Source organism: Elephas maximus, chromosome 8, assembly GCF_024166365.1.
Source record: "Elephas maximus indicus isolate mEleMax1 chromosome 8, mEleMax1 primary haplotype, whole genome shotgun sequence".
NCBI classification, from domain to species: Eukaryota; Metazoa; Chordata; class Mammalia; order Proboscidea; family Elephantidae; genus Elephas; species Elephas maximus.
The window spans coordinates 84,798,076-84,823,311 of NC_064826.1; the positions used below are offsets into that span (position 1 = coordinate 84,798,076).

At 35.9% G+C, this 25,236-nt stretch overlaps 1 protein-coding gene across 2 annotated transcripts in view; it reads left to right on the plus strand.

Annotated features, from left to right (window-relative positions):
• STK31 (serine/threonine kinase 31) overlaps positions 1-25,236 on the plus strand; it is an 86,544-nt gene that overhangs the window by 45,490 nt on the left and 15,818 nt on the right. For both annotated transcript variants that reach the window (XM_049893827.1, XM_049893828.1), the window contains exons 12-22: positions 355-534; positions 3,140-3,256; positions 4,461-4,580; positions 6,209-6,340; positions 7,986-8,087; positions 16,899-16,979; positions 18,781-18,906; positions 19,445-19,570; positions 19,898-19,984; positions 20,976-21,125; positions 23,658-23,780. In XM_049893827.1, coding sequence (XP_049749784.1) covers positions 355-534; positions 3,140-3,256; positions 4,461-4,580; positions 6,209-6,340; positions 7,986-8,087; positions 16,899-16,979; positions 18,781-18,906; positions 19,445-19,570; positions 19,898-19,984; positions 20,976-21,125; positions 23,658-23,780 — 1,344 coding nt within the window. The remainder of the gene's footprint in view (positions 1-354; positions 535-3,139; positions 3,257-4,460; positions 4,581-6,208; positions 6,341-7,985; positions 8,088-16,898; positions 16,980-18,780; positions 18,907-19,444; positions 19,571-19,897; positions 19,985-20,975; positions 21,126-23,657; positions 23,781-25,236) is intronic.

Below are 25,236 nucleotides of genomic sequence, written 5' to 3' on the forward strand. Positions count from 1 at the left end.
GTCTTGGAAACTTCCATGTCAGGATAACCTGTAGTAATTCTTAAAGTCACAGAGAAGAGGGTCATTTCTACTTAAAAATATAAAAATATAAAATGTGCTATTTATAACTTTAATTCAGTAAGGTTATTTATAACCTTAATTCAGATAATATATTTACTTTCACTATTGAAGCTTAAGTAAAGTTCCTTCCAGTAGTTTTTTGTTGTTTTCATCTCTTTCTAATGATTCTACGTATTATTTACACAGTTCTCAAGGATGAGGACTCAGTATACTGGTTTTGTGTCTCTTGGATCCTAACACAATGCTTAAATTCCATGATACTCACTTAATAAACAGAAATATATCTTTTTGCAGGATTTGTCATCCTCCTTAGAAGCAGTATATGGACAGGCCAAAGAAGGGACAAACTCTGAAGAAATACTTGAGAAATTCTATGAATGGAAGTGTGGTAAAAGAGAGGAGTTCAGCAATGTTAGAAGTGAAACACAGGCTTCTCTCCAAAGTCTTGTAGGATGGTTCCATAGCACCTTAAAGGTAATAAGAGCTCCTGATAGTGTTTGCACCATAAACCAGGGACTGTGTTCCTTTTTTTTTTTTTAAATAATTTTTATTGTGCTTTAAGTGAAAGTTTACAAATCAAGTCAGTCTCGCACATACAAACTTATATACACCTTACTGCATACTCCCATTTACTCTCCCCCTAATGAGTCAGCCTGCTCCCTCCTTCCAGTCTTTCCTTTCGTGACCATTTTGCCAGTTTCTAACCCCCTCTACCCTCCCATCTCCCCTCTAGACAGGAGATGCCAACACAGTCCTAAGTGTCCACCTGATACAAGTAGCTCATTCCTCATCAGCATCTCTCTCCAAACCATTGTCCAGTCCAATCCACGTCTGATGAGTTGTCTTCGGGAATGATTGCTGTCCTGGGCCAACAGAAGGTTTGGGGACCATGACCACAGGGGTTCTTCTAGTTTCAGTCAGACCATTAAGTCTGGTCTTTTTATGAGAATTTGGGGTCTTCATCCCACTGTTCTGCTCCCTCAGGGGTTCTCTGTTGTGCTCCCTGTCAGGGCAGTCATCGGTTGTGGCCAGGCACCATCTAGTTCTTCTGGTCTCAGGATGATGTAAGCCTCTAGTTCATGTGGCCCTTTCTGTCTCTCAGGCTCATAATTATCTGGTGACCTTGGTGTTCTTCATTCTCCTTTGATCCAGGTGGGTTAAGACCAATTGATGCATCTTAGATGGCTGCTTGTTAGCATTTAAGACCCCAGACGCCACACTTCAAAGTGGGATGCAGAATGTTTTCTTAATAGAATTTGTTTTGCCAGTTGATTTAGAAGTCCCCTTAAGCCATAGTCCCCAAACCCCTGCCCTTGCTCCGCTGACTTTCGAAGCATTCAGTTTATTCAGGAAACTGCTTTTGGTCCAGTCCAGTTGAGCTGACCTTCCCTGTGTTGAGTGTTGTCCTTCCCTTCACCTAAACTGTGTTCCTTTTTAAATTTCCAAATGTAATTTAATTCTTTTCTTTGAGGGAAGAGAGGGGTAAGGAAACAGGAGTAAGAGGGAGGAAGGCAGGGAAGAGGAAGAGGGAGGGAGCGTATGTGTGTAGGTGCGTGATAGGATGCAGGAGTGAAGGATTTATGTTCTGTTTAGGAGATATGTGAAAACAGCCTTAATCAGGCTGTGTTATTGTAGTTTATTACAAGCATACTGTATATTTTACAGGTGTAGAAATAAGAGTATGTGTGTATGTATGCTTCAGAGCATAGTAGAGCTTTTGTCTTCATAGTCTTTTTTTTTTTTTTAAGCAAGAAATACGTGTTCTAGCATTGGTGGCCAACTAGCCATGCTTACAATAATATATTCTTAACTCTTTGGCAATGTGTAAATCTTTTAAGTTTTAGCTATCTTAAAGATCGTAAAGATATCTCAGATAAATCGGGAGCATTAGTCTCAGTTGATAGTAGATATTTTAAAAGATCTTTTATGTCTCATCCTTTTTGGTTCTTACTTATTTATCAGTAAAGATGCCCTGTAATTTTCCAGAAAGCTCAGGAGCATGTGATTTTTTTAAGTTTCCAGAAAGCTTAGGGGCACATGATTTTGCATAATGTATTCAGAATCGTAATTGAGTTTTGGCCTGATTTTTTTACTGATTCTGTGCTCTTCTACCTGTTTTATAACTTGCTCAGAAAGGGCAAGGATAACCATGCTGTTATCTGTGGAATGACTTCGAGTATATATTTCTAGCTTTGTTTTGGAGGAAAAAACTCTTTAATCCCCGTCTACTTGAAGCACTTTCCTTGTTTTTAGTGCTTTGTCAATACATTGACATAACTTAGTTATTTCTTTGCCTTTCTTTTGTTGTTACTGATCATAAATGTGTTTCTCTTCAGGTCAGTTATTAAGTTGTGGCTACTTTTCCTTTCCTTTCCATTTCCATTTCCATAGCTGTTTCCCTAATCCAGGTCTCCGTAATCACAACACCGAATCTCTGAAATCGAAGTGACTGCTTGTGACCCTTTATGTTCTGTATCTTATATTTTGGGACCCTGATTTTATTCTATTTAACACCTTATGATAAAGTTCATTTCCTGATAGAAAATATCTTTGCTTTCCTAATGAGATGGGAACCTTTCTATGTTTAATTTTTAACTAAAAGTTAATCTCCAAATTCCTAAATACTAGCAGGTCATTAGCAAGTACCATACATAATCATATCCTTTTTTTGTTCAAGAGATGATCTCGTGTGCCTACTACCTGTCAGATCTAAATTTGCCACCTGAGTATTCAATGTTCTTTACCAGCTTTTAGCCAGATTGCTTCTTTTATTCTTCCCAGAAATTATCTTCTTGGCCTTTTCTCTGTTTTTCCTCATACTTTTCCTCTGGATTTTACCTTCTCCACTCTTAACCACAAATTACAAAATAAGAGGTTTCTTTAGGTGTGTGAAATCTCTTCTCAGATACCTAGAGATACATAGGTTTTGTGAGGGTAGATATTTTATCTTTTTTGTGTACCCTTATTTTCTCCACGTTGTCCAGTGCATAGGGTAATGCTTTACTCCTAGCTTTGAAGATAATAGTGAATGTAAATTATATTAATTGTGTGATATTTTGTTTTTGTATTTGCAAATGAGGTTTTTGATCTAACTGTGGAAGAACCACTGACTGCTGAAGACACAATTGATAATGTTGATGAAATCCTAGAGAAGACTGAGTCAAGTGTCTGCAAAGAGCTGGAAATGTCTCTGATGGTGATTATCGATACTCTATCATTGCTTTCTTTGAAGCAGTATGGTTTCTCTTGTTAGTTAGAAAGTATTAACCAATAATATGGCTTTTTTTTTGCTAGTTAGAAAACATTAAGACTGGTCTTAGCTTTCTTCTTATAAACCTGTTCGAAGTAGATTTATTTCAAGTAGTCTTGTATGTTGGAGCCCTGGTTGCACTGTGATTAAGAGCTTGGCTGGTAACCAAAAGGTCGGCAGTTTGAATCCACTAGCCACTTCTTGGAAACCCTGTGGGGCAGCTTGACTCTATCTTATAGAGTCGCTATGAGTTGGAATCGATTCGACGGCAACCGTTTTTTTTTTTTTAATATGTGAAAATCTTATTCTTCCACAGGGTGGCATTTTCATTTGCGTAGGACATTGCACATTAAAAAAAAAAGTGATGTTTAATTTTAACAAAACCCTTGTTAATCTAAGTGGTTCAGGTTTCTATGTCATTTGATTCTTGATTCCATCATACCCATTGACTAAAAGAAAAGACTCCTTAAAGTTTGTGAAAATTTTTAATAAAATCTGTGACAACTTTGGAAGTGGACAACAAGATTATTAGCCTCCTTTCTCTACTGTATATATTCTGTATTGCTGTGTCAAGGTAAAAATTAGTGTAACTCTGTGGAAGAGCATTTTGTAATCTTAACATTGCCCATTGGAGCTCTTTCCTAGTTATTCAGTCTGCTTTTCAAAGTCTCAGGGGTTATGTTTTTCATTTTATTTATTTTTTATTTTTTGCAATTTTATTCATATTAGCATTAAAAGTACATCATGTGCTACTGTATTACCCTTTTTGCCAGGTATTCCTGATTTAGGTTGTTTAGTCAGACTTGATTTGAGAAGTAGTTGCTAATAGATGATTTCTAAAATTAAGTGTTGATGTTCTATATATTGTTTATTATATTTATATTAAAAAAATAGTATCTCTCATTTTCTTTAATGGTATACTCGAGACAGCTTCAGGAATAGCAGTGTAATGGGAAGAAATTCCCCACGTGAACATTTTTGATATATCAGTTTCTGTCCTGTTAGGAAGAGATTTGTGTTTAAGGAATATTTTGAAATGATAGGGTGTTTGTCAAAGATATCATCTCTGAAGAGTATCCATTGTTATTGAAATTTTTAACTATTTTGGATACTCCTTTGTATTTAATCCCATGTGTGTGATTTCATTCAGGACCAAGGTGATCCAGACAAGGAGATCATTTTAAATACATATAGTCAAGTACTGCAAAAGATTCGTTCAGAGGAAAGGCTCATTGCCACAGTACAGTCCAAGTACAAGGACAGTGTGGAGGTGGGATTACACTTTCTCCTCTTGGTCTTAAAGAATGATGCTTTGCATTTTTTAAAAAATTTTTTTATTGTGCTTTAAGTGAAAGTTTACAAATCAGGTCAGCCTCTCATACAAAAATTTCTGTACACCTTGCTATATACTCCTAGTTGCTCTCCCCCTAGTGAGACAGCACACTCCTTCTCTCTACCCTCTGTTTTCATGTCCATTCAGCCAGCTTCTGACCCCCTCTGCCTTCTCATCTCCTCTTCAGACAGGAGCTGCCCACATAGTCTCATGTGTCTACTTGATCCAAGAAGCTCACTCCTCACCAGTATCATTTCCTATCATATAGTCCAGTCCAATCCCTGTCCGAAGAGTTGGCTTTGGGGGTGGTTCCTGTCTTGGACTAACAGAAGGTCTGGGGATCATGACCTCCAGGGTCCTTTTAGTCTCAGTCAGACCATTAAGTCGGGTCTTTTTATGACAATTTGGGGTCTGCCTCCCACTGCTCTCCTGCTCCCTCAGGGGTTTTCTGTTGTGTTCCCTGCCAGGGCAGTCATCAGTCGTAGCTGGGAACCATCTAGTTATGGTCTCAGGCTGATGTAGCCTCTGCTTTGCATTTTTTAATACATATGTTTTTCTCAAGTAATTTAGTACCTAGTGTATATGTAAATTATTATTTCTAGGAAAACACTATAACTGTTGCTAGTAGTATGTAATTAAATTTACAGTACGGTGGAGATGGTGACCTTTGTTAATATAAGCATATTGAGTTTTTTGAGTAAGTCTGCAATTTGATTTTCTTATGTCCATTAAAACATAACTTTTATCCTAATTTTCTTTCTACCTATGCAAGTTTACTGTAGAAAATTTGATGTATATAAAAAGAAAAAATAATTGCATTATTGATAATCTCCTTACCCTAAGAGATATAGTCACTGTTAGTTTCAGAGTATTTCCTTTTTGACTGGTTATTTATATGGATGCATGTTTATTATATGCCTTGCATTATTTGTAAGCTACTTCAAAAATGTTTTTTACTTAATGGTATATTATGAACATCTTCCCGTGTGATTAATGATTCTTCCTTAATGTCATTTTGAGTGGCTAAATCATTACCCATTGTATGGTACGTACAACATTATTTAACCTTTCTTTTGTGTTGGACGTTAAGGTTACTTCTAATTATATTCTACCATCAGTAAGACTGTACATAATATTTGTACATATTTTTTGAATATATTTCCTCAGAATAGATTCCTAGAATTGTAACTAGTGAGTCAGAGGGATGAACATTCTTAAAACCTGATACATATTCTCAAACTGCTTTTGGGAAAGGTGATTTCAATTTGCATCCTCACTAGCACTTTTTATTTATATCCTAACTACTAATGCATGTCTCACTGTACTTCTCAGCTTGAAGTATTTGCTTAATCTTTGCACTTTGATTGCTGGAACTGATAATCTTTTATATAGAATTGTGGATAATTGAAAAATCAAATGGTAGAATTGTTTTGTTGAAGGTTGAGAATCTCTTAGTGCTTCAGTTTGAACTCAGTAAATACTAGTTGAATTATAAGAGAAATGATAAATGGTCAGTTGGTTGACTGATGTGTTTGAAAATACAGTAACCTCTTTTTCTCACTTAGTTTAAGAAGCAGCTTATTGAGTGGTTAAATAAAAGTCCCAATGTGGATCACTTGCTATCCATTAAGAAGATACTGAAAGGCTTAAAAGCTCAACTGAGGTGGAAATTGGTTGAAAAGAATAATTTGGAAGAAGTAAGGAAACAGTTGCTTCTTACTGAACTCTGTACTTCCTTTTACTTGACTTTGCTTCATAAAATTAATGCATATGCTTTAAAATAAGAGAACCATTATTCATGTTGTTTTATATACTTTATTTTTTTTCCTCTGTGCATGTGGATAAAATTGTGATTACATTAATAGTGTAGCCATTTTCTCATGTCATTAAATACTTTTTAAAAAGAATTTGTATGGCCGCCTTGGTTTTTAGTAATACGGGCGTTTTAGAAATATTTTTGAAGTTTGGACTGTTAGAATGTTCGTTTTAATACAAGCCTACTACATGCAAATTATGGCATCCTTGAGTACCGCAAACAGTTAAGCACTTGAAAGGTTGGCAGTTTGATTCCACCCAGAGGCCCCTCAGGAGACAGGCCTGGTGATCTGCTTCTTGAAAAGTTACAGCCTTAAAGACCCCATAGAGTAGTCCTACTTTACTCACCGCGTGTTGGAATTGGTTTAGCTGCAACTAATAACAAAAACATGCACAGATGTTAGGGTGATTCCTCAAAGGCAGAATTTTGTCAGATAGTACTTTTAAGACCATGATGTCTTTTGCTAACTCTCTTTTTATGGTTGCACATAACATTTCTTACAAATATTTTTTGTTGTTATATGATAGCAGAACTGGATGGATTAGGATGCTCTAATCTGGACTAACCTTCTTCCTTAGGATTGATACTTTGAGAATAAACTGGCAGTTTTATGTGTTATCCTGATAATTCGATTTAAATACAAAAGAGACCTATGTTACACCTCAATCCGATTTGGATTGGCTCTCTTCCTTTTCTGAGCACTTAATTAGGGGGGATATAGGGGCTGGAAACCCTGGTGGCATAGTGGTTAAGAGCTACCGCTGCTAACCAAAAGGTCAGCTGTTTGAATCCACCGGGCACTCTGTGGAAACTCTGTGGGGCATTTCCGCTCTGTCCTGTATGGTTGTTATGAGTCGGAATCGACTTGACAGCAATGGGTTTGGTCTTTTTTGGGGTTTTATAGGGGCTATTTCAGAACTAATTTAATAGTTCTTAAAGTTTATCCAGTTTTAGTCTATTCTGGGCTATGGAGGATGGGGTCTTCTTTAGTTTGATTTTTCACCTTTTGGAGAATTATATCTGACTTTTAAAGTATATATACCTTTTAAGATGACTTATTTATTATCATTGGAGTTTTATGGAATTTTTTGTAATTATTGTTTTTCCTCTGGTAGACACTCCACACATTTATATATTACATTTTTTTTTTTAAACCAAATCTCGTCTAGAAAATGATTCCAGGGATTCCAGTTGTATTTTAGCCCTGTCTTACATTTGCTTTATGATGGCAGTTGGTCATCTTTATTTTGTAGAAAATCTACAGCAAATTAAGAGACAAGAAAAAGCTGTGTAACTGATTTCGTCTTCATTTTTTAGAATTTGTAGGTTTTGAAAAGTCGTGTGAGAATAAACTGATCTATATATAATTCAACAAATGTTTATGTGAGTCTATTATGTGCTAGGTATTGAAGGATACATAGAAATCAGACAGCAATTTGTTGTAGAAGTTACACTAATTATCACTAGGAAGACTTGTCTTAGTCTACTTTTAAGCCTGCAAGATCATTTTTTCTTTTTTATTGAAGTCTGATGACCATGATGGATCTGAAGTTGAGAAAATAAAACAAGAAATAATCCAGTTGCGTAATAGTGTCTTTCAGGAAATTTATCATGAGCAGGAAGAATATGTAAGTATTTGATTCTTTGAAGTTTTGAATTAGGTTTTTATGTAGAAATTGAATTCAAGTATTGATTTTATGAAGGGGACTATAATCATAAGGCTAGAGGTGTTATGGCAGCCCGGGGGTGCAGACAGTGAGGCACTTGGCTACTAATTGAAAGGTTGGCAGTTCAAACCCACTGTGAAGCACCTCAGAAGAAAGGCCTGGTGATTTGCTTCCAAAAGGTCACAGCCATGAAAACCCTATTCAGTGCAGTTCTGCTGTGAAACACATGGGGGTCTCCATGAGTCGGAATTGACTCAGTGGCACCTGGTGGTACCAAACAAACCAAAACCAAATCCAGTGCCGTTGAGTCGATTCTGACTCATATCGACCCTACAGGACAGAGTAGAACTGCACCATAGAGTTTCCAAGGAGCACCTGGCAGATTCGGACTGCCGACCCTTTGGTTGGCAGCCGTAGCACTTAGCCACTATACCACCAGGGTTTCCCAACTGGTGGTAGAGGTGCTATATTGGCATAGTAATGTTTATGTGAATTTAGAAATTAATATCTGATGACAAAATAACTCATGACCATTGCACCACATTTGGAAATTACAGAAAATTATAAAGAAGACGTCACCTGTAACTTTCCTACTCAGTGGTAACAGTGGTAATTACTGTTAACTTTTAACTTATTTCCTTTTAGTCTTCTTTCTTGTTTTTAGAAGAACTGAGATTATACCACAAATATACTTTTTAAAAATAATTTTATTTTGGAAAAATATATATAACAAAAAATTTGTCATTGAACTATTATTAAGTGTTCATTACTTAAATTCACCATATTGTGCAGCTACCACAGTTATCTATTTTCAAGTTTTCCCACACACCAGACAGAAACTCAGCACCCCTTATGCAATAACTCCCCATTCTGCCTTCTCCTCAGCTCCTGGTATCCGCTGTCTCTATGCATTTGCCTATTCTAGATATTTCATGTAAGTGGGATCATATATTTGTTCTTCTGTGTTTGATTTAGTTCACTCAGCACAATGTTTTCAAGGTTAATGCATGTTGCTGCGTGTATCAAAACTTCATTTCTTTTTATGGATGAATAATATTCCATTGTATGGTATACCACACTTTGTTTATCCGTTCATCTGTTAATGGACTCGTGGGTTGTTTCCACCTCTTGGCTATTGTGAATAATGCTGCAGTGAGCATCGGTGTTCAAGTATCTGGGAGAAACATACTTTTGCATACTGCTTTTTTTCTGTTTAACATAAAGTCATTAAATAAGGATATTTTCTTTTTAACATAAAGTCATTAAATAAGGATATTTTCTTTTATCCTCTAAGAACAATTGTGCATAATGCTGAATGAAAACATTAATGGGGCAGCATAATTCAGTTAAGAATATAATAAATAAAACCCCCAGGTTTTGGGGGAAGTTCTGTCTTTTCTACCACTAATTATGTGATCTTAGGAGAATCAGTGTATTTTCTTTCTAAAATGGAAAGGATATTGTGTTTTCTATCCCATGACTGTTAGGGGAAAGAAGTTAAGAAAAAGCACTTTGAATACAAAAATACTACCAAAATATAGGCATTTAAATCATTATGATTTATTTAGCAAATTCATCTGACTTTGTGTAACTCGTTATTCACCTTATAGACTCTGGATAAAATAGCTAGCTATATCCTAATGACAGGTAGCCAGAAGTACTGCTTAATAAACGTGATAAATGACCTATTTTATATCCTAATGACAGGTAGCCAGCAGTACTGCTTAATAAACGTGATAAATGACCTATTTTTTTTGGCAGGGATCCTCAGTTTTCACATGTGCTTCCAAGAGACTTTTTTTTTTTTTTTAATAACTTTATTAAGCTTCAAGTGAACGTTTACAAATCCAATCAGTCTGTCACATATAAGTTTACATACATCTCACTCCCTACTCCCACTTGCTCTCCCCCTCTTGAGTCAGCCCTTCCAGTCTCTCCTTTCTTGACAATTTTGCCGGCTTCCCTCTCTCTCTATCCTCCCATCCCCTCTCCAGACATGAGTTGCCAACACAATCTCAAGTGTCCACCTGATATAATTAGCTCACTCTTCATCAGTGTCTCTCTCCCACCCGCTGACCAGTCCCTTTCATGTCTGATGAGTTGTCTTCGGGAATGGTTCCTGTCCTGTGTCAACTGAAGGTCTGGGGAGCATGGCCGCCGGGATTCCTCCAGTCTCAGTCAGACCATTAAGTTTGGCCTTTTTATGAGAATTTGGGGTCTGTATCCCACTGATCTCCTGCTCCCACAGGGGTCCTCTGCTGTGCTCCCTGTCAGGGCAGTCATCGATTGTGGCCGGGCACCAACTAGTTCTTCTGGTCTCAGGATGATGTAGGTCTCTGGTTCATGTGGCCCTTTCTGTCTCTTGGGCTCTTAGTTGTCGTGTGGCCTTGGTGTTCTTCATTTTCCTTTGCTCCAGGTGGGTTGAGACCAATTGCTGCATCTTAGATGGCCGCTTGTTAGCATTTAAGACCCCAGACGCCGCATTTCAAAGTGGGATGCAGAATGATTTCATAATAGAATTATTTTGCCAATTGACCTAGAAGTCCCCGCAAACCATGTTCCCCAGACCCCCGCCCTTGCTCCGCTGACCTTTGAAGCATTCATTTTATCCCGGAAACTTCTTTGCTTTTGGTCCAGTCCAATTGAGCTGACCTTCCATGTATTGAGTGTTGTCTTTCCCTTCACCTAAAGCAGTTCTTATCTACTGATTAATCAATAAAAAACCCTCTCCCACCCTCCCTCCCTCCCCCCCTCGTAACCACAAAAGTATGTGTTCTTCTCAGGTTTACTATTTCTCAAGATCTTATAATAGTGGTCTTATACAATATTTGTCCTTTTGCCTCTGACTAATTTCGCTCAGCATAATGCCTTCCAGGTTCCTCCATGTTATGAAATGTTTCACAGATTTGTCACTGTTCTTTATCGATGCGTAGTATTCCATTGTGTGAATATACCACAATTTATTTACCCATCCATCCGTTGATGGACACCTTGGTTGCTTCCAACTTTTTGCTATTGTAAACAGAGCTGCAATAAACATGGGTGTGCATATATCTGTTTGTATGAAGGCTCTTTTATCTCTAGGGTATATTCCTAGGAGTGGGATTTCTGGGTTGTATGGTAGTTCTATTTCTAACTGTTTAAGATAACGCCAGATGGATTTCCAAAGTGGTTGTACCATTTTACATTCCCACCAGCAGTGTATGAGAGTTCCAATCTCTCCGCAGCTTCTCCAACATTATTTTGTGTTTTTTGGATTAATGCTGGTGTGAGATGGAATCTCATCGTAGTTTTAATTTGCATTTCTCTAATGGCTAATGATCGAGAGCATTTTCTCATGTATCTGTTGGCTGCCTGAATATCTTCTTTAGTGAAATGTGTGTTCATATCCTTTGCCTACTTCTTGATTGGGTTGTTTGTCTTTTTGTGGTTGAGTTTTGACAGAATCATGTAGATTTTAGAGATCAGGCGCTGGTCTGAGATGTCATAGCTGAAAATTCTTTCCCAGTCTGTAGGTGGTCTTTTTACTCTTTTGGAGAAGTCTTTAGATGAGCATAGGTGTTTGATTTTTAGGAGCTCCCAGTTATTGGGTTTCTCTTCATCATTTTTGGTAATGTTTTGTATTCTGTTTATATCTTGTATTAGGGCTCCTAGGGTTGTCCCAATTTTTTCTTCCATGATCTTTATCGTTTTAGTCTTTATGTTTAGGTCTTTGATCCACTTGGAGTTAGTTTTTGTGCATGGTATGAGGTATGGGTCCTGTTTCATTTTTTTGCAAATGGATATCCAGTTATGCCAGCACCATTTGTTAAAAAGGCTATCTTTTCCCCAGTTAATTGACACTGGTCCCTTGTCAAATATCAGCTGCTCATACGTGGATGGATCTATGTCTGGGTTCTCAATTCTGTTCCATTGGTCTATGTGTCTGATGTTGTACCAATACCAGGCTGTTTTGACTACTGTGGCTGTATAATAGGTTCTGAAGTCAGGTAAGGTGAGGCCTCCCACTTTTTTCTTCTTTTTCAGTAGTGCTTTGCTTATCCGGGGCTTCTTTCCCTTCCATATGAAATTGGTGATTTGTTTCTCTATCCCCTTAAAATATGACATTGGAATTTGGATTGGAAGTGCATTAAATGTATAGATGGCTTTTGGTAGAATAGACATTTTTACTATGTTAAGTCTTCCTATCCATGAGCAGGGTATGTTTTTCCACTTAAGTATGTCCTTTTGAATTTCTTGTAGTAGAGCTTTGTAGTTTTCTTTGTATAGGTCTTTTACATCCTTGGTAAGATTTATTCCTAAGTATCTTATCTTCTTGGGGGCTACTGTGAATGGTATTGATTTGGTTATTTCCTCTTCGGTGTTCTTTTTGTTGATGTAGAGGAATCCAAGTGATTTTTGTATGTTTATTTTATAACCTGAGACTCTGCCAAACTCTTCTATTAGTTTCAGTAGTTTTCTGGAGGATTCCTTAGGGTTTTCTGTGTATATAATCATGTCATCTGCAAATAGTGATAACTTTACTTCTTCCTTGCCAATCCGGATGCCCTTTATTTCTTTATCTAGCCTAATTGCCCTGGCTAGGACTTCCAACATGATGTTGAATAAGAGCGGTGATAAAGGGCATCCTTGTCTGGTTCCCGTTCTCAAGGGAAATGCTTTCAGGTTCTCTCCATTTAGAGTGATATTGGCTGTTGGCTTTGCATAGATGCCCTTTATTATGTTGAGGAATTTTCCTTCAATTCCTATTTTGGTAAGAGTTTTTATCATGAATGGGTGATGGACTCTGTCAAATGCCTTTTCTGCATCAATTGATAAGATCATGTGGTTTTTGTCTTTTGTTTTATTTGTGTGATGGATTACATTAATGGTTTTTCTGATATTAAACCAGCCTTGCATACCTGGTATAAGTCCCACTTGATCAGGGTGAATTATTTTTTTGATGTGTTGTTGGATTCTATTGGCTAGAATTTGTTGAGGATTTTTGCATCAATGTTCATGAGGGATATAGGTCTACAATTTTCTTTTTTTGTAATGTCTTTACCTGGTTTTGGTATCAGAGAGATGGTGGCTTCATAGAATGAGTTGGGTAGTATTCCGTCATTTTCTATACTTTGGAATACCTTTAGTAGTAGTGGTGTTAACTCTTCTCTGAAAGTTTGGTAGAACTCTGCAGTGAAGCCGTCCAGGCCAGGGCTTTTTTTTGTTGGGAGTTTTTTGATTACCGTTTCAATCTCTTTTTTTGTTATGGGTCTATTTAGTTGTTCTACTTCTGAATGTGTTAGTTTAGGTAGGTAGTGTTTTTCCAGGAATTCATCCATTTCTTCTAGGTTTTCAAATTTGTTAGAGTACAATTTTTCATAATAATCTGAAATGATTCTTTTAATTTCATTTGGTTCTGTTGTGATGTGGTCCTTCTCATTTCTTATTCGGGTTATTTGTTTCCTGTCCTGTATTTCTTTAGTCAGTCTAGCCAATGGCTTATCAATTTTGTTAATTTTTTCAAAGAACCAGCTTTTGGCTTTGTTAATTCTTTAAATTGTTTTTCTGTTCTCTAATTAATTTAGTTCAGCTCTAATTTTTATTACTTGTTTTCTTCTGGTGCCTGATGGATTCTTTTGTTGCTCACCTTCTATTTCTTCAAGTTGTAGGGACAGTTCTCTGATTTTGTCTCTTTCTTCTTTTTGTATGCGTGCATTTATCGATACAAATTGGCCTCTGAGCACTGCTTTTGCTGTGTCCCAGAGGTTTTGATAGGAAGTATTTTCATTCTCGTTGCTTTCTATGAATTTACTTATTCCCTTCTTGATGTCTTCTATAACCCAGTCTTTTTTCAGGAGGGTATTGTTCATTTTCCAAGTATTTGATTTCTTTTCCCTAGTTTTTCGGTTATTGATCTCTAGTTTTATTGCCTTGTGGTCTGAGAAGATGCTTTGTAATATTTCGATGTTTTGGACTCTGCAAAGGTTTGTTTTATGACCTAATATGTGGTCTATTCTAGAGAATGTTCCATGTGTGCTAGAAAAAAAAGTATATTTTGCAGCAGTTGGGTGGAGAGTTCTGTATAAGTCAATGAGGTCAAGTTGGTTGATTGTTGTAATTAGATCTTCCGTGTCTCTGTTGAGCTTCTTGCTGGATGTCCTGTCCTTCTCCGAAAGTGGTGTGTTGAAGTCTCCTACTATAATTGTGGAGGTATCTATCTCGCTTTTCAATTCTGTTAAAATTTGATTTATGTATCTTGCAGCCCTGTCATTGGGTGCATAAACATTTAATATGGTTATGTCTTCCTGATCAATTGTCCCTTTTATCATTATATAGTGTCCTTCTTTATCCTTTGTGGTGGATTTAAGTCTAAAGTCTATTTTGTCAGAAATTAATATTGCTACTCCTCTTCTTTTTTGCTTATTGTTTGCTTGATATACTTTTTTCCATCCTTTGAGTTTTAGTTTGTTTGTGTCTCTAAGTCTAAGGTGTGTCTCTTGTAGGCAGCATATAGATGGATCGTGTTTCTTTATCCAGTCTGTGACTCTCTGTCTCTTTATTGGTGCATTTAGTCCATTTACATTCAGGGTAATTATAGATAAATAAGTTTTTAGTGCTGTCATTTTGATGCCTTTTTATGTGTGTTGTTGACAATTTCATTTTTCCACATACTTTTTTGTGCTGAGGCGTTTTTCTTAGTAAATTGTGAGATCCTCATTTTCATAGTGCTTGACTTTATGTTAGTTGAGTCGTTACGTTTTTCTTGGTTTTTATCTTGAGTTATAGAGTTGTTATACCTTTTTGTGGTTACCTTATTATTTACCCCTATTTTTCTAAGTAAAAACCTAACTTGTATTGTTCTATATCGCCTTGTATCACTCTCCATATGGCAGTTCAATGCCTCCTGTATTTAGTCCCTCTTTTTGATTATTGTAATCTTTTACCTATTGACTTCCATGATTCCCTGTTATGTGTTTTTTTTTTGTTTTAATTAATCTTAATTTGTTTGTTTTTGTGATTTCCCTATTTGAGTTGATATCAGGACGCTCCGTTTTGTGACCTTGTGTTGTGCTGATATCTGATACTATTGGTTCTCTGACCAAACAATATCCTTTAGTATTTCTTGTAGCTTTGGTTTGGTTTTTGCAAATTCTCTAAACTTGTGTTTGTCTGTAAATATCTTAATTTCGCCTTCATATTTCAGAGAGAGTTTTGCTGGATATATGATCCTTGGCTGACAGTTTTTCTCCTTCAGTGTTCTGTATATGTCGTCCCATTCCCTTCTTGCCTGCATGGTTTCTGCTGAGTAGTCAGAACATATTCTTATTGATTCTCCCTTGAAGGAAACCTTTCTTTTCTCCCTGGCTGCTTTTAAAATTTTCTGTTTATCTTTGGTTTTGGTGAGTTTGATGATAATATGTCTTGGTGTTTTTCTTTTTGTATCAATCTTAAATGGGGTTCGATGAGCATCTTGGATAGATATCCTTTCGTCTTTCATGATGTCAGGGAAGTTTTCTGTCAGGAGTTCTTCAACTATTTTCTCTGTGTTTTCTGTCCCCGCTCCCTGTTCTGGGACTCCAATCACCTGCAGGTTATCCTTCTTGATAGAGTCCCACATAATTCTTAGGGTTTCTTCATTTTTTTTAATTCTTTTATCTGATTTTTTTTCAGCTATGTTGGTGTTGATTCCCTGGTCCTCCAGATGTCCCAGTCTGCATTCTAATTGCTCGAGTCTGCTCCTCTGACTTCCTAGTGCGTTGTCTAATTCTGTTATTTTATTGTTAATCTTTTGGATTTCTACATGTTGTCTCTCTATGGATTCTTGCAACTTATTAATTTTTCCACTATGTTCTTGAATAATCTTTTTGAGTTCTTCAACAGTTTTATCAGTGTGTTCCTTGGGTTTTTCTGCAGTTATCTTAATTTCATTTGTGATATCATTAAGCATTCTATAAATTAGTTTTTTATATTCTGTATCTGATAATTCCAAGATTGTATCTTCATTTGGGAAAGATTTTGATTCTTTTGTTTGGGGGGTTGGAGAAGCTGTCATGGTCTGCTTCTTTAAGTGGTTTGATATGGATTGTTGTCTCCGAGCCATCACTGGGAAACTAGTTTTTCCAGAAAATCCGCTGACTGGTACGCTGGCTCCAGGCTCTGGAAACAATCGCCGCTTCCCCATATTAGTTCGTTCTCCGTCTCTAAATCTGTGTTTGTTGTTCAGGGTTCGTAGATTGTTATGTATGTGATCGATTTACTTGTTTTTCCGTGTCTTTGTTGTAAGAGGGATCCGAGGTAGCGTCTGCCTAGTCCGCCATCTTGGCTCCGCCCCCTGCTTCCAAGAGACTTTTGTAGAATTACGTATTTATTTTTCTTCCAAGATTTTTTTTCTCCTAAATGAAACAACCATTATTTTTAAATGTCACTGTGTTCTTAATATTTCTTAATATTTTAATAAATAATGAGTTTTAAGATTCAAATTGGTTATCACACTTTTTCAGTACAGTACCTGTGGAAGTGAGCTGTGGACCTTGACCTTAGGCGAGAGCTTTTGTTTATATGTGTATATAAAGCTTAAAATTGGAAACTAAGTTTTTCTTCCATTAGTAAGATGGTCATTTAGATCTATAGTGACTGTTAGTTTTCATTTGTTATTTCCTGAAATATAAGGCGAAGTCAGTGATTATGCATCTTGTTAGATAATGTAGTAAGGCAGATGCTGTTGTTATTTTTTCCCAATTGAATATATATTGATTTACAATAAAAATAATTTTTTTTTTTTAACTTTAGGCAAAGCTGAATAGCTTGGTACAGAAATGGTTCCCTGAGCTGCCTCTGCTTCATCCTGAAATAGGATTGCACAAATACATGGTAAACTCTGTTTTCACTGAGAATTACCACTTTCCAGAGAGTGTTGAAAAGTGACAGTGTTAAAACTGTGCGTCAGTGTTACATTTACAGAACCCTTAGTGTAAAAACGTTCCTTATGAATAGTTCCTGAGTATTATAGAACTTTTTCTCAATATTTAGTGCATATTTTTACATTTATTTTTATGTTGATTTGCAAGTTTTTCCTTTTCCTTATGCCCACTCAATACATTGCATGACATTTATTTGATTTGTAGCTGTTTAGTTTTGAAGCGGTAAGTAGATAATTTCTAACTCCTGTATGAAGAGTTGGAATAAAAGCAGAATAGTGCTAGCCATTGAGGAATTTAAACAGAATGTATCTTGTAAGTTTAAGCAGGCTGGGAGAAGATTTTAGAGAAGTTGGTTAAGGTAGAGATACTGATGTGGGTATGGGTTGCTATGTAGGCGGCACTTGAAGGCTGGGAGATCAGTGTATTAGACAGGAAAGTAGTATGGAGCAGGGTTGGTGAACTCTCACGCTCAGTGCCAAATCAGTTAGATCTGTGTTTTATATTGCCTGCTAAGGACAAGGAACTAAATGAGACATTTATTCTGGACAACTGTCATTAAGTCACAGTGATAGGTGTAGTACAGAAAGGGATGTTGACACAGACTTGTGATTTTAGTATCACAAGTATGTGAGATTAAAGTCTCTTAAATTGTTAAGCAATTACTGTAAAGTCTTTCAGTACTAAGACTTTAAAGCGATCACACTTTTCCCTTGGGAATTATTTCATTCAGGCTTTAGTGACTATCTCATGCTGTATGGGTAAGTGAATATATATTGTCTTGAAACTATGTGGACTTACATATAATTTAAAAGTTATATGTATTCACTATATAGGACTTGAAAATTAATGGCTTTTTAAAAATATGCCATTCTGCTTTATTGCAGAATGTTACAAAAAGGTTTGAATCATGGCTTATGAAAGCCTTTAATGACGTTAAGATGTTTAACAGTAAATTTATGCTTAGGAATCACTCTTTATAGTCACTGATTATATAATATTGTGGATTAAGTAAGTATACAGACAACACTTCAATAAAACCCTGAACGTATTCCCACAACCCTTCCTGCTAAAGCTACTCTACAATAAAACTTAGCTTGATATAAAATGTTGAGCATGAGTGTAGTGCAAAAATTATTCCTTTTAACAAGTAGCAGGAATATGTAGTAGAATTAAAATATATGAAAGCCATTTCCACTTTTGAGGAACCCACTTAAAGCAGTGGCAGAGGTGGTAGTAGTTATAATTTTTAAATATTTCTCATTCCCGTTCTAGAACCACCTTTTTTTGTCATCATTTTTATATTTTAGAAAACACATGAGTTTTTCAAGTAAACTTCAAGGTTTCTCAGAAGCATATCTGGTTAGTCCCAGCCATCTCCAGAATCTGTTCTAGACATGTAGCAGCAAGTAAATGTATGGTGATTACACTTTGGATGGGAGCAGTTCAAGAGCCAGGAACTGGGAAAAATACAAAACTTCAAATGTTTTTATTTTATTGGTTTCACCACTAGCGTTGATAGTGTCTAATCTCTCTAATAGTATGTAACTAACCATGGAGCCCTGGTGGTGTAGTGGTTAAGAGTTTGGCTGCTAACCAGAAGGTTGGCTCCTTGGAAACCCTATGGAGGCAGTTCTACTCTGTCCTGTAGGGTTGTGAGACACCAATGAGTTTATTTTTTTTAACTAATTATGTTGACGATTTGAAAGTACTGGGATTGTTTGGATTCAACTGTAACAAAAACTTGCACCTAGAAATCTGGTGGTCTTCTAACCATGAGCTTGGAACGAGATCTTCTTGATGCTGAGCCCATGAAGGAACTTAGTAGCAAGCGTCCTCTGGTATGTTCTGAGGTTAATGGGCAGATGATTCTTTTAAAGGTAAGTTTAAGTTCTTCTGACTTGTGGGAGATTCAGAAGTGTAAAGGGGAGTGGTTGTGTTACTTTTTAGGAAAGTAAAAACCCACTTTTTGTTTTCTAAAAGTGTATGAGTTGACTGGCATGATGATTATGGACCCAATTTGGTTGCCAGGACTAATTTTGAGTTTTAACTTTCCTCCCTAAATAATGTATGTGTTTAATAGGATATATTTGCTTTCTTTTTTAGGGTAAACTTAGTACATTCTATCGAAGAGTTTTTTAAAGTTCTTGCTTTTCTCTTTGAAATCTCAGCTCCTTTGCCAATGCAGTGTTTATACTTCTTCATTTCTTTTCTTCACTGAACTGAGAATTAATTTGGCTTTAGTGGCAAAGCTATAGGTAGAATTGTTCATTCTTTTCTGTATTACAGTATTCAGAGCAGATAGAAATAATTACTTGTTCTATATAAAAATCATTTATTATGTTTAAGTTGGAATGATGCATAATTAGTGTGGGTTTTTAATCTTGGAGTTACCAGTGCTGTTTCTTTTGGTACAAGGGCTATTCTGTGGATATTGACACAGAAGCCAAGGTGATTCAGAGAGCAGCAGCTTATCACAGAGCTTGGAGAGAAGCTAAAGAAAAGTCTGGGTTATTACCATTGATATTCCTGTTTCTGTGTAAGGTAAAGTTCTTAAGTCAACCTCTTACAGAACACATTAAAATAAGTCTGTCATGGGGTCTTTTTCTTAGTTGAGGTGTGTCATGTGGTGTAAGCAGTTATCTGGTATCAACATTTTATTTTTTTTAACCATAAGTCTTAGGAGCAACCTGATGTTGCAGTCAGTGACATTGACAACATTAATCAATTAGCTTCAAGTTTTAGAGCAGTAACTCATTTCTTTTTACACAAAACTAAAAGTATCTTGTAGAAATCAGTGTATACTAACAATATGATGAAGAATATTTTACTTTGAGTCACATTCTATATTGATCTGTTTTTCTTTATTAGTCTGACCCTATGGCTTATCTAATGGTGCCGTACTATCCCAGGAAAAACCTGAGTGCTATTCAAGCCAGTATGCCTTTAACTTCAGAAGTAAGTGAAAAACTCTATTTCCATGGATATATTAAATGTGCAAATAACACCTAATATTTTTTGTGTGTGTGCTTTAGGTGAAGGTTTACAGAGCAAATTAGTTTCTTATTTAACAATTCACATGTTTTGTGACATTGGGTACCTAATATTTATTGTGGGCATGCTATATTCCGCATGATATATACTGTGCAAAATTTTTGGTTTATGTTATCCTGTTTCATTGTCATATCAACCCTGTGATGTGAACTAACCCATTTTACAGATAAGAAAAATTAAGCTCAGAGGGATTAAGTGACTTGCATAGGGTCCTTCAGCCAGAGGCAGAATTAAGACTTGAACTTAGGTTTCTCTGGTTTCAAAGCCCATCTGGTTCCAAAGCCCATGCTTGTAACAATTGAGTTGTGCTGCATGTAAATTGCCTGGTATAGTACTTGGTATTATAAGTGCTTAAGTGGCTCCATTAGAGTCCCTGGGTGGTGTAAACCGTTAATGTGCTTAGCTGCTGACCCAAAGGCTGGGGGTTAGAATCCACTGAGAGGTGCCTTGGAAGAAAGGCCTGGTGATCTCCTTTCAAAAAATCAGCCATTGAAAACCCTGCAGAGGACATGACATGCATGGGGCTGCTATGAGTTGGGATTGACTCGATGGCAACTAACAACAATGACAACAAATTTAGAATTGGTAATAAAAGAGGCTCTGACTCTTACCTGGTAACACTATTTCACTTTTTTTCTTTTGCGGATACTTTACATGGTCATTATTTTCCAATTTAAGTCTTTTTAGAGACAGTAGACTAATATATGTGGTATCACTGGTTATATAATCAGGACTTCATCCAACCTTTAATTCTTCTTCTAGCTGTATTCTTATTAAAGGTTCATTGTGGAGTTCTTTTACTCACTTTTGGAACAATCTTTTAATTAGAGAGTTGGTTCAGGTATTAAAATGATTTTCTTAATTTCTGACTTCTTTTGTCTGTACGTATCTATAGGAGACTTTAAAGGTCATGAAAGGTGTTGCCCAGGGCCTGCATACATTGCACAAGGCTGACATAATTCATGGATCACTTCATCAGAACAATGTATTTGCTTTAAACCGTGAACAAGGAATTGTTGGCGACTTTGACTTCACCAAATCTGTGGTAAAATAGCACTTAGAAATAGGTTCTATTTAGTATTACTAGGCAGTAGTTCAGCACTTACACATATGACAGTCTGTCATAGGGTCTTTTTCTTAGTTGAGGTGTATCATGTGGTATAAGCAGTTATCTGCTATCAGCACTGAATTTTTTTTAACCATAAGTCTTAGGAGCAACCTGTTGTTAAAAATCAGTGACATTGACAGCATTAATTATTTTATCATCATCAAGAAATCACTAGGAAATATGCAAAGAAAACTAGGTGGCAATTTTCCAACCCTCCTCTACTGTGTGTGTTCCTTCTCACCCCAGATTAGATTTAAAAATACGTGCTTAGCTCTCTTTTGATTAATAATGGGTATTCTTAACAGCCTTACCTTGGACTTGCCATTTAAGTTTGGTTCAGCCACAGTGGCTGTTAAATTGGTGCCATGTTAACTCAGAGCAGGCAGTTTGTAGAGATAGCAAAGATCAGACAATTAATGAGCATGTTGTAATTTTTTTTTTTCTTGGTAGAATGTATAGTCACAAAATATATGAGGGAGCAATTCCTTTTTTAAAAAGAGTGTCTTTATTGAGATAAAATTGACATACCATAAAGTTCACTTTTAAAGTTTACAATTCAGTGGTTTTTAGTATATTCACGAAGTTGTACATTGATCGCTAGTGTCTAATTACAGAATATTTTTATCACCCCCTAAACAAACCCTATACCTACTAGCAATCATTCCCCGTTTTCCTTTCTCTTCATTCCCTAGACCACTAGTCTACTTTCATTCTTTATGGATTTGCTGCCTATTCTGGACATTTCCTATAAATGGAATCATACAATCTGTGGCCTTTTGTGGTAGCCTTCTTGCGCTTAGCACAATATTTTCAGTGTTCACACATGTTGTAGAATATATCAGAACTTTATTCCTTTTCTGATTAAATAATATATCTTTGTATTGTTAAACCACATTTTATCTGTTTATCAGTTTATCAGTTGGTGGACATTTTGGTGGTTTCCACTTTTTGGTTATTATGAATAATACAGCTATCAGCTTTCACGTACAAGTTTTTGTGTGGGCATGTATTTTCGTTTCTGTACCATTTTTACATTCCCACCAGCCATGTATGAGAGTTCCAGTTTTTCCACATCCTTGTCGACCCTTGTTATTGTCCAAGGAATTCCTTTTTGACATGCTTTATATTTCGGTCATCTACAAGTCATAGGGTAATACCACCTGTGTACATGTAATCTCAGTAGTTTTCATATTGTACTTCAAAAGATGAGAAAGTGAAAATATAAAACTAATCAAATACTGGATCATGCAGGATTTATACAAAATAAATTTGCTGTAATATTTTATCACATGAATTTCTTTGAAAATTAAGAAAACATCCCAAGAAAAGTAACTAAATTACGAATTTCAAAAGATCCTCAGCTTTTAGGGAGGGCCTGGTTAATTTACATTTTGAGTATATCATTTACATGACTATAGACGCATTACTCCAAGAATTACCCTTCCTCTTTTACACTAATTTGTTAGCTGTTATTATCCCCAGAACATTAAAATTATCTATTTTGAAATATTTACCTTTTGTTCCATTTTTCACTCCACTTTCAGATTGAAGTATTGTTAATAAGAGAAATTTGAAAAGTAGTTTGTGATCAGAGCATCACTGCTTTGCTTTTTAAACTTTAAAGGGCATATGAATCACCTGGGGATCTGGTTAAAATACAGATTTTTATTCAGTATTTCGGGGATGGAGATTCTGCCTTTCCAACAAGCTCCAAGGTGATACCAATGCTGCTGATCTTTAGACCACATTGTGAAGCAAGAGTCAATATCGTAGGTAGAATAAAGATAATTAACAGTTATCTGCCATGTGCTAGGCATTGTGCTAATTACCTTTATATTTCAATAACTCTTTATAAGGTAGATACTGTTTTCATTTAAAGAATTAATTTGGGTTCAAAGAAGTTTAAAACCCAAGGTCACACAACAAGTAAATGGGAGAGTGGGGGTTGCAGCCAATGTCCGTCTGAATCCAGGGTTCACTGATCATCCTGTGACATATCTGAAATGGTGTATTTAGGAAAGGGTCAGTTAAGGAAGAGGAAAATATTTTGTGTAATTTCAGTTTTATTTTTTAATTCAGAGTTCTGAAATTTTATTATTCAGAATTAGAGAATAGCATTGCCACTTGCCCTTTAGAGTCCAAATATTTAATCAAATAGTGGTTGTTTTGATTCTCCCTGAGTCTACACTGTAAATGTAACAAACTTCAGTATTAATTTTATGGGACTGATATTTAAGAGTAACTTACAATAGCAGAAATCTAGCTAAAAATATTTAAAGCAAGAGAGAATGAAATATTTTTCATTAAATGTATTCATGTAAAATATATATGTAAAATAAAATTAATTTTATTCATACAAGATTATTTCAAAGAAATTGGTCTTTCTTGTGTGTGAATTGAATGCAGAGTACATCACAAAAAGCCAGCTCAACTGTGTTGTCTCTGAAATATTTAACATTGTTTTTGTAGAGTCAGCGTGTCTCAGTGAACATGATGGTTGGTGATTTGAGTTTGGTATCACCTGAGCTAAAAATGGGAAAACCTGCTTCTCCAAGTTCAGACCTATATGCTTATGGCTGCCTTCTATTGTGGGTATGTTACTTTTTTATTTAAGTAGATCAATCATTTATACACATATTTCCATTTGTAAGGTGATGCTTTTATAGTGGTTCTCCCCAACATATTAAAAAAAAAAACTAATTTCCAACATATTACTCTGGATAAAAAGCAGTGGTATGTATCTAGTAGAAAATTGGGGTTTCTGTTACATTTTATCATAAGCCATTGATTTACTTCTATCTCTTTTAATTATTGGTGTGTTGTGTACTTTCTACCAACTGGTTTCATAAATATTCTCGGTATCATGGTGTTGGCTTCGTTTTATTAAAGAAAAGGCTGATACTGAAGATGATCTTGTCCTACATTTATTGGGGAGCAATTCATGCATATGTGGAAGATGTTCAGTGAGCCTTAGGTAAATGTTTCTGCTTTCAGGGTAAACCAAATAGCTCTTTCTTATCTGTGAATCAAGAGGGATCAAGAATTAACAAGGCAAGGATGTCTCTTCTCGCTTCTTCTATTCAACATTGCACTGGAGGTTCTAGTCCAGGAGTGATAACACCATGCATGTAGACTCAATGTGGTATGGAGGCCAGTTTTTCTCAAGTTGGTGTATGGGTTCAGTGCAATTCCAATAAAAATGGGAGTAGACTTTTTTAAAAAGAAATTGACAATCGGATTCTATAATTTACATGAAAACGCAGAGGACCTAGAAGAGCCAAAATAATCTTAAAAAAGAACAAAATCAGAGAACTCAGACTACCTGATTTCAAAACTTAATAAAATTACAGTAAACCAAGGTACTGTGATGTTGGTGTAAAGTTAGACATATAGAGCAATGGAAAAAATAGACACACTAGAAATAGACCCACAAATATGCAGTTAATTAATTTGTGAAGAAGGTGCCAAGGCAGTTCTATGAGAGAAAGAATAGTCTTTTCAGCAAATGGTACTGGAACAATTGGGTATGTATATGTACAAATAAACTTTGATTCATTCCTTGTAGCATGTATAAAAATTAAAATGTATCACAGACCTAAATGTAAAACCTGAGCCTCTGAAACTTCTAGAAGAAAGCATAGGAGAAAATCTTAACTGACTTTGAGTTTGGCAAAGAGTTTTTAAATAGGACACAAGAAGTATCAACTTTATATAAAAGAAAACAAAGCCATAATTTGGACTTCATCAAAATTCAAAACTTCCGTTTTTCAGAAGTCTCTTAGAAAAATTAAAGGCAAGCCACTGCGCAGAAGAAAGTATTTGGAAAATATATACATGATGAAAGACTTACATCCAGATTATAAAGAACTCTTATAACTCAGTAATAAGAAGATGATCCAGTTAAAGTATGGGCAAAATATTGAAACAGATACTTCACCAAAGAAGATATCCAGATGGCAAATAAGCACATGAAAAGATGTTCGGTATCATTAATTATTAGGGAAATGCAAATTAAAGCCAAAATGAGATATCACTCCATACCCATTAT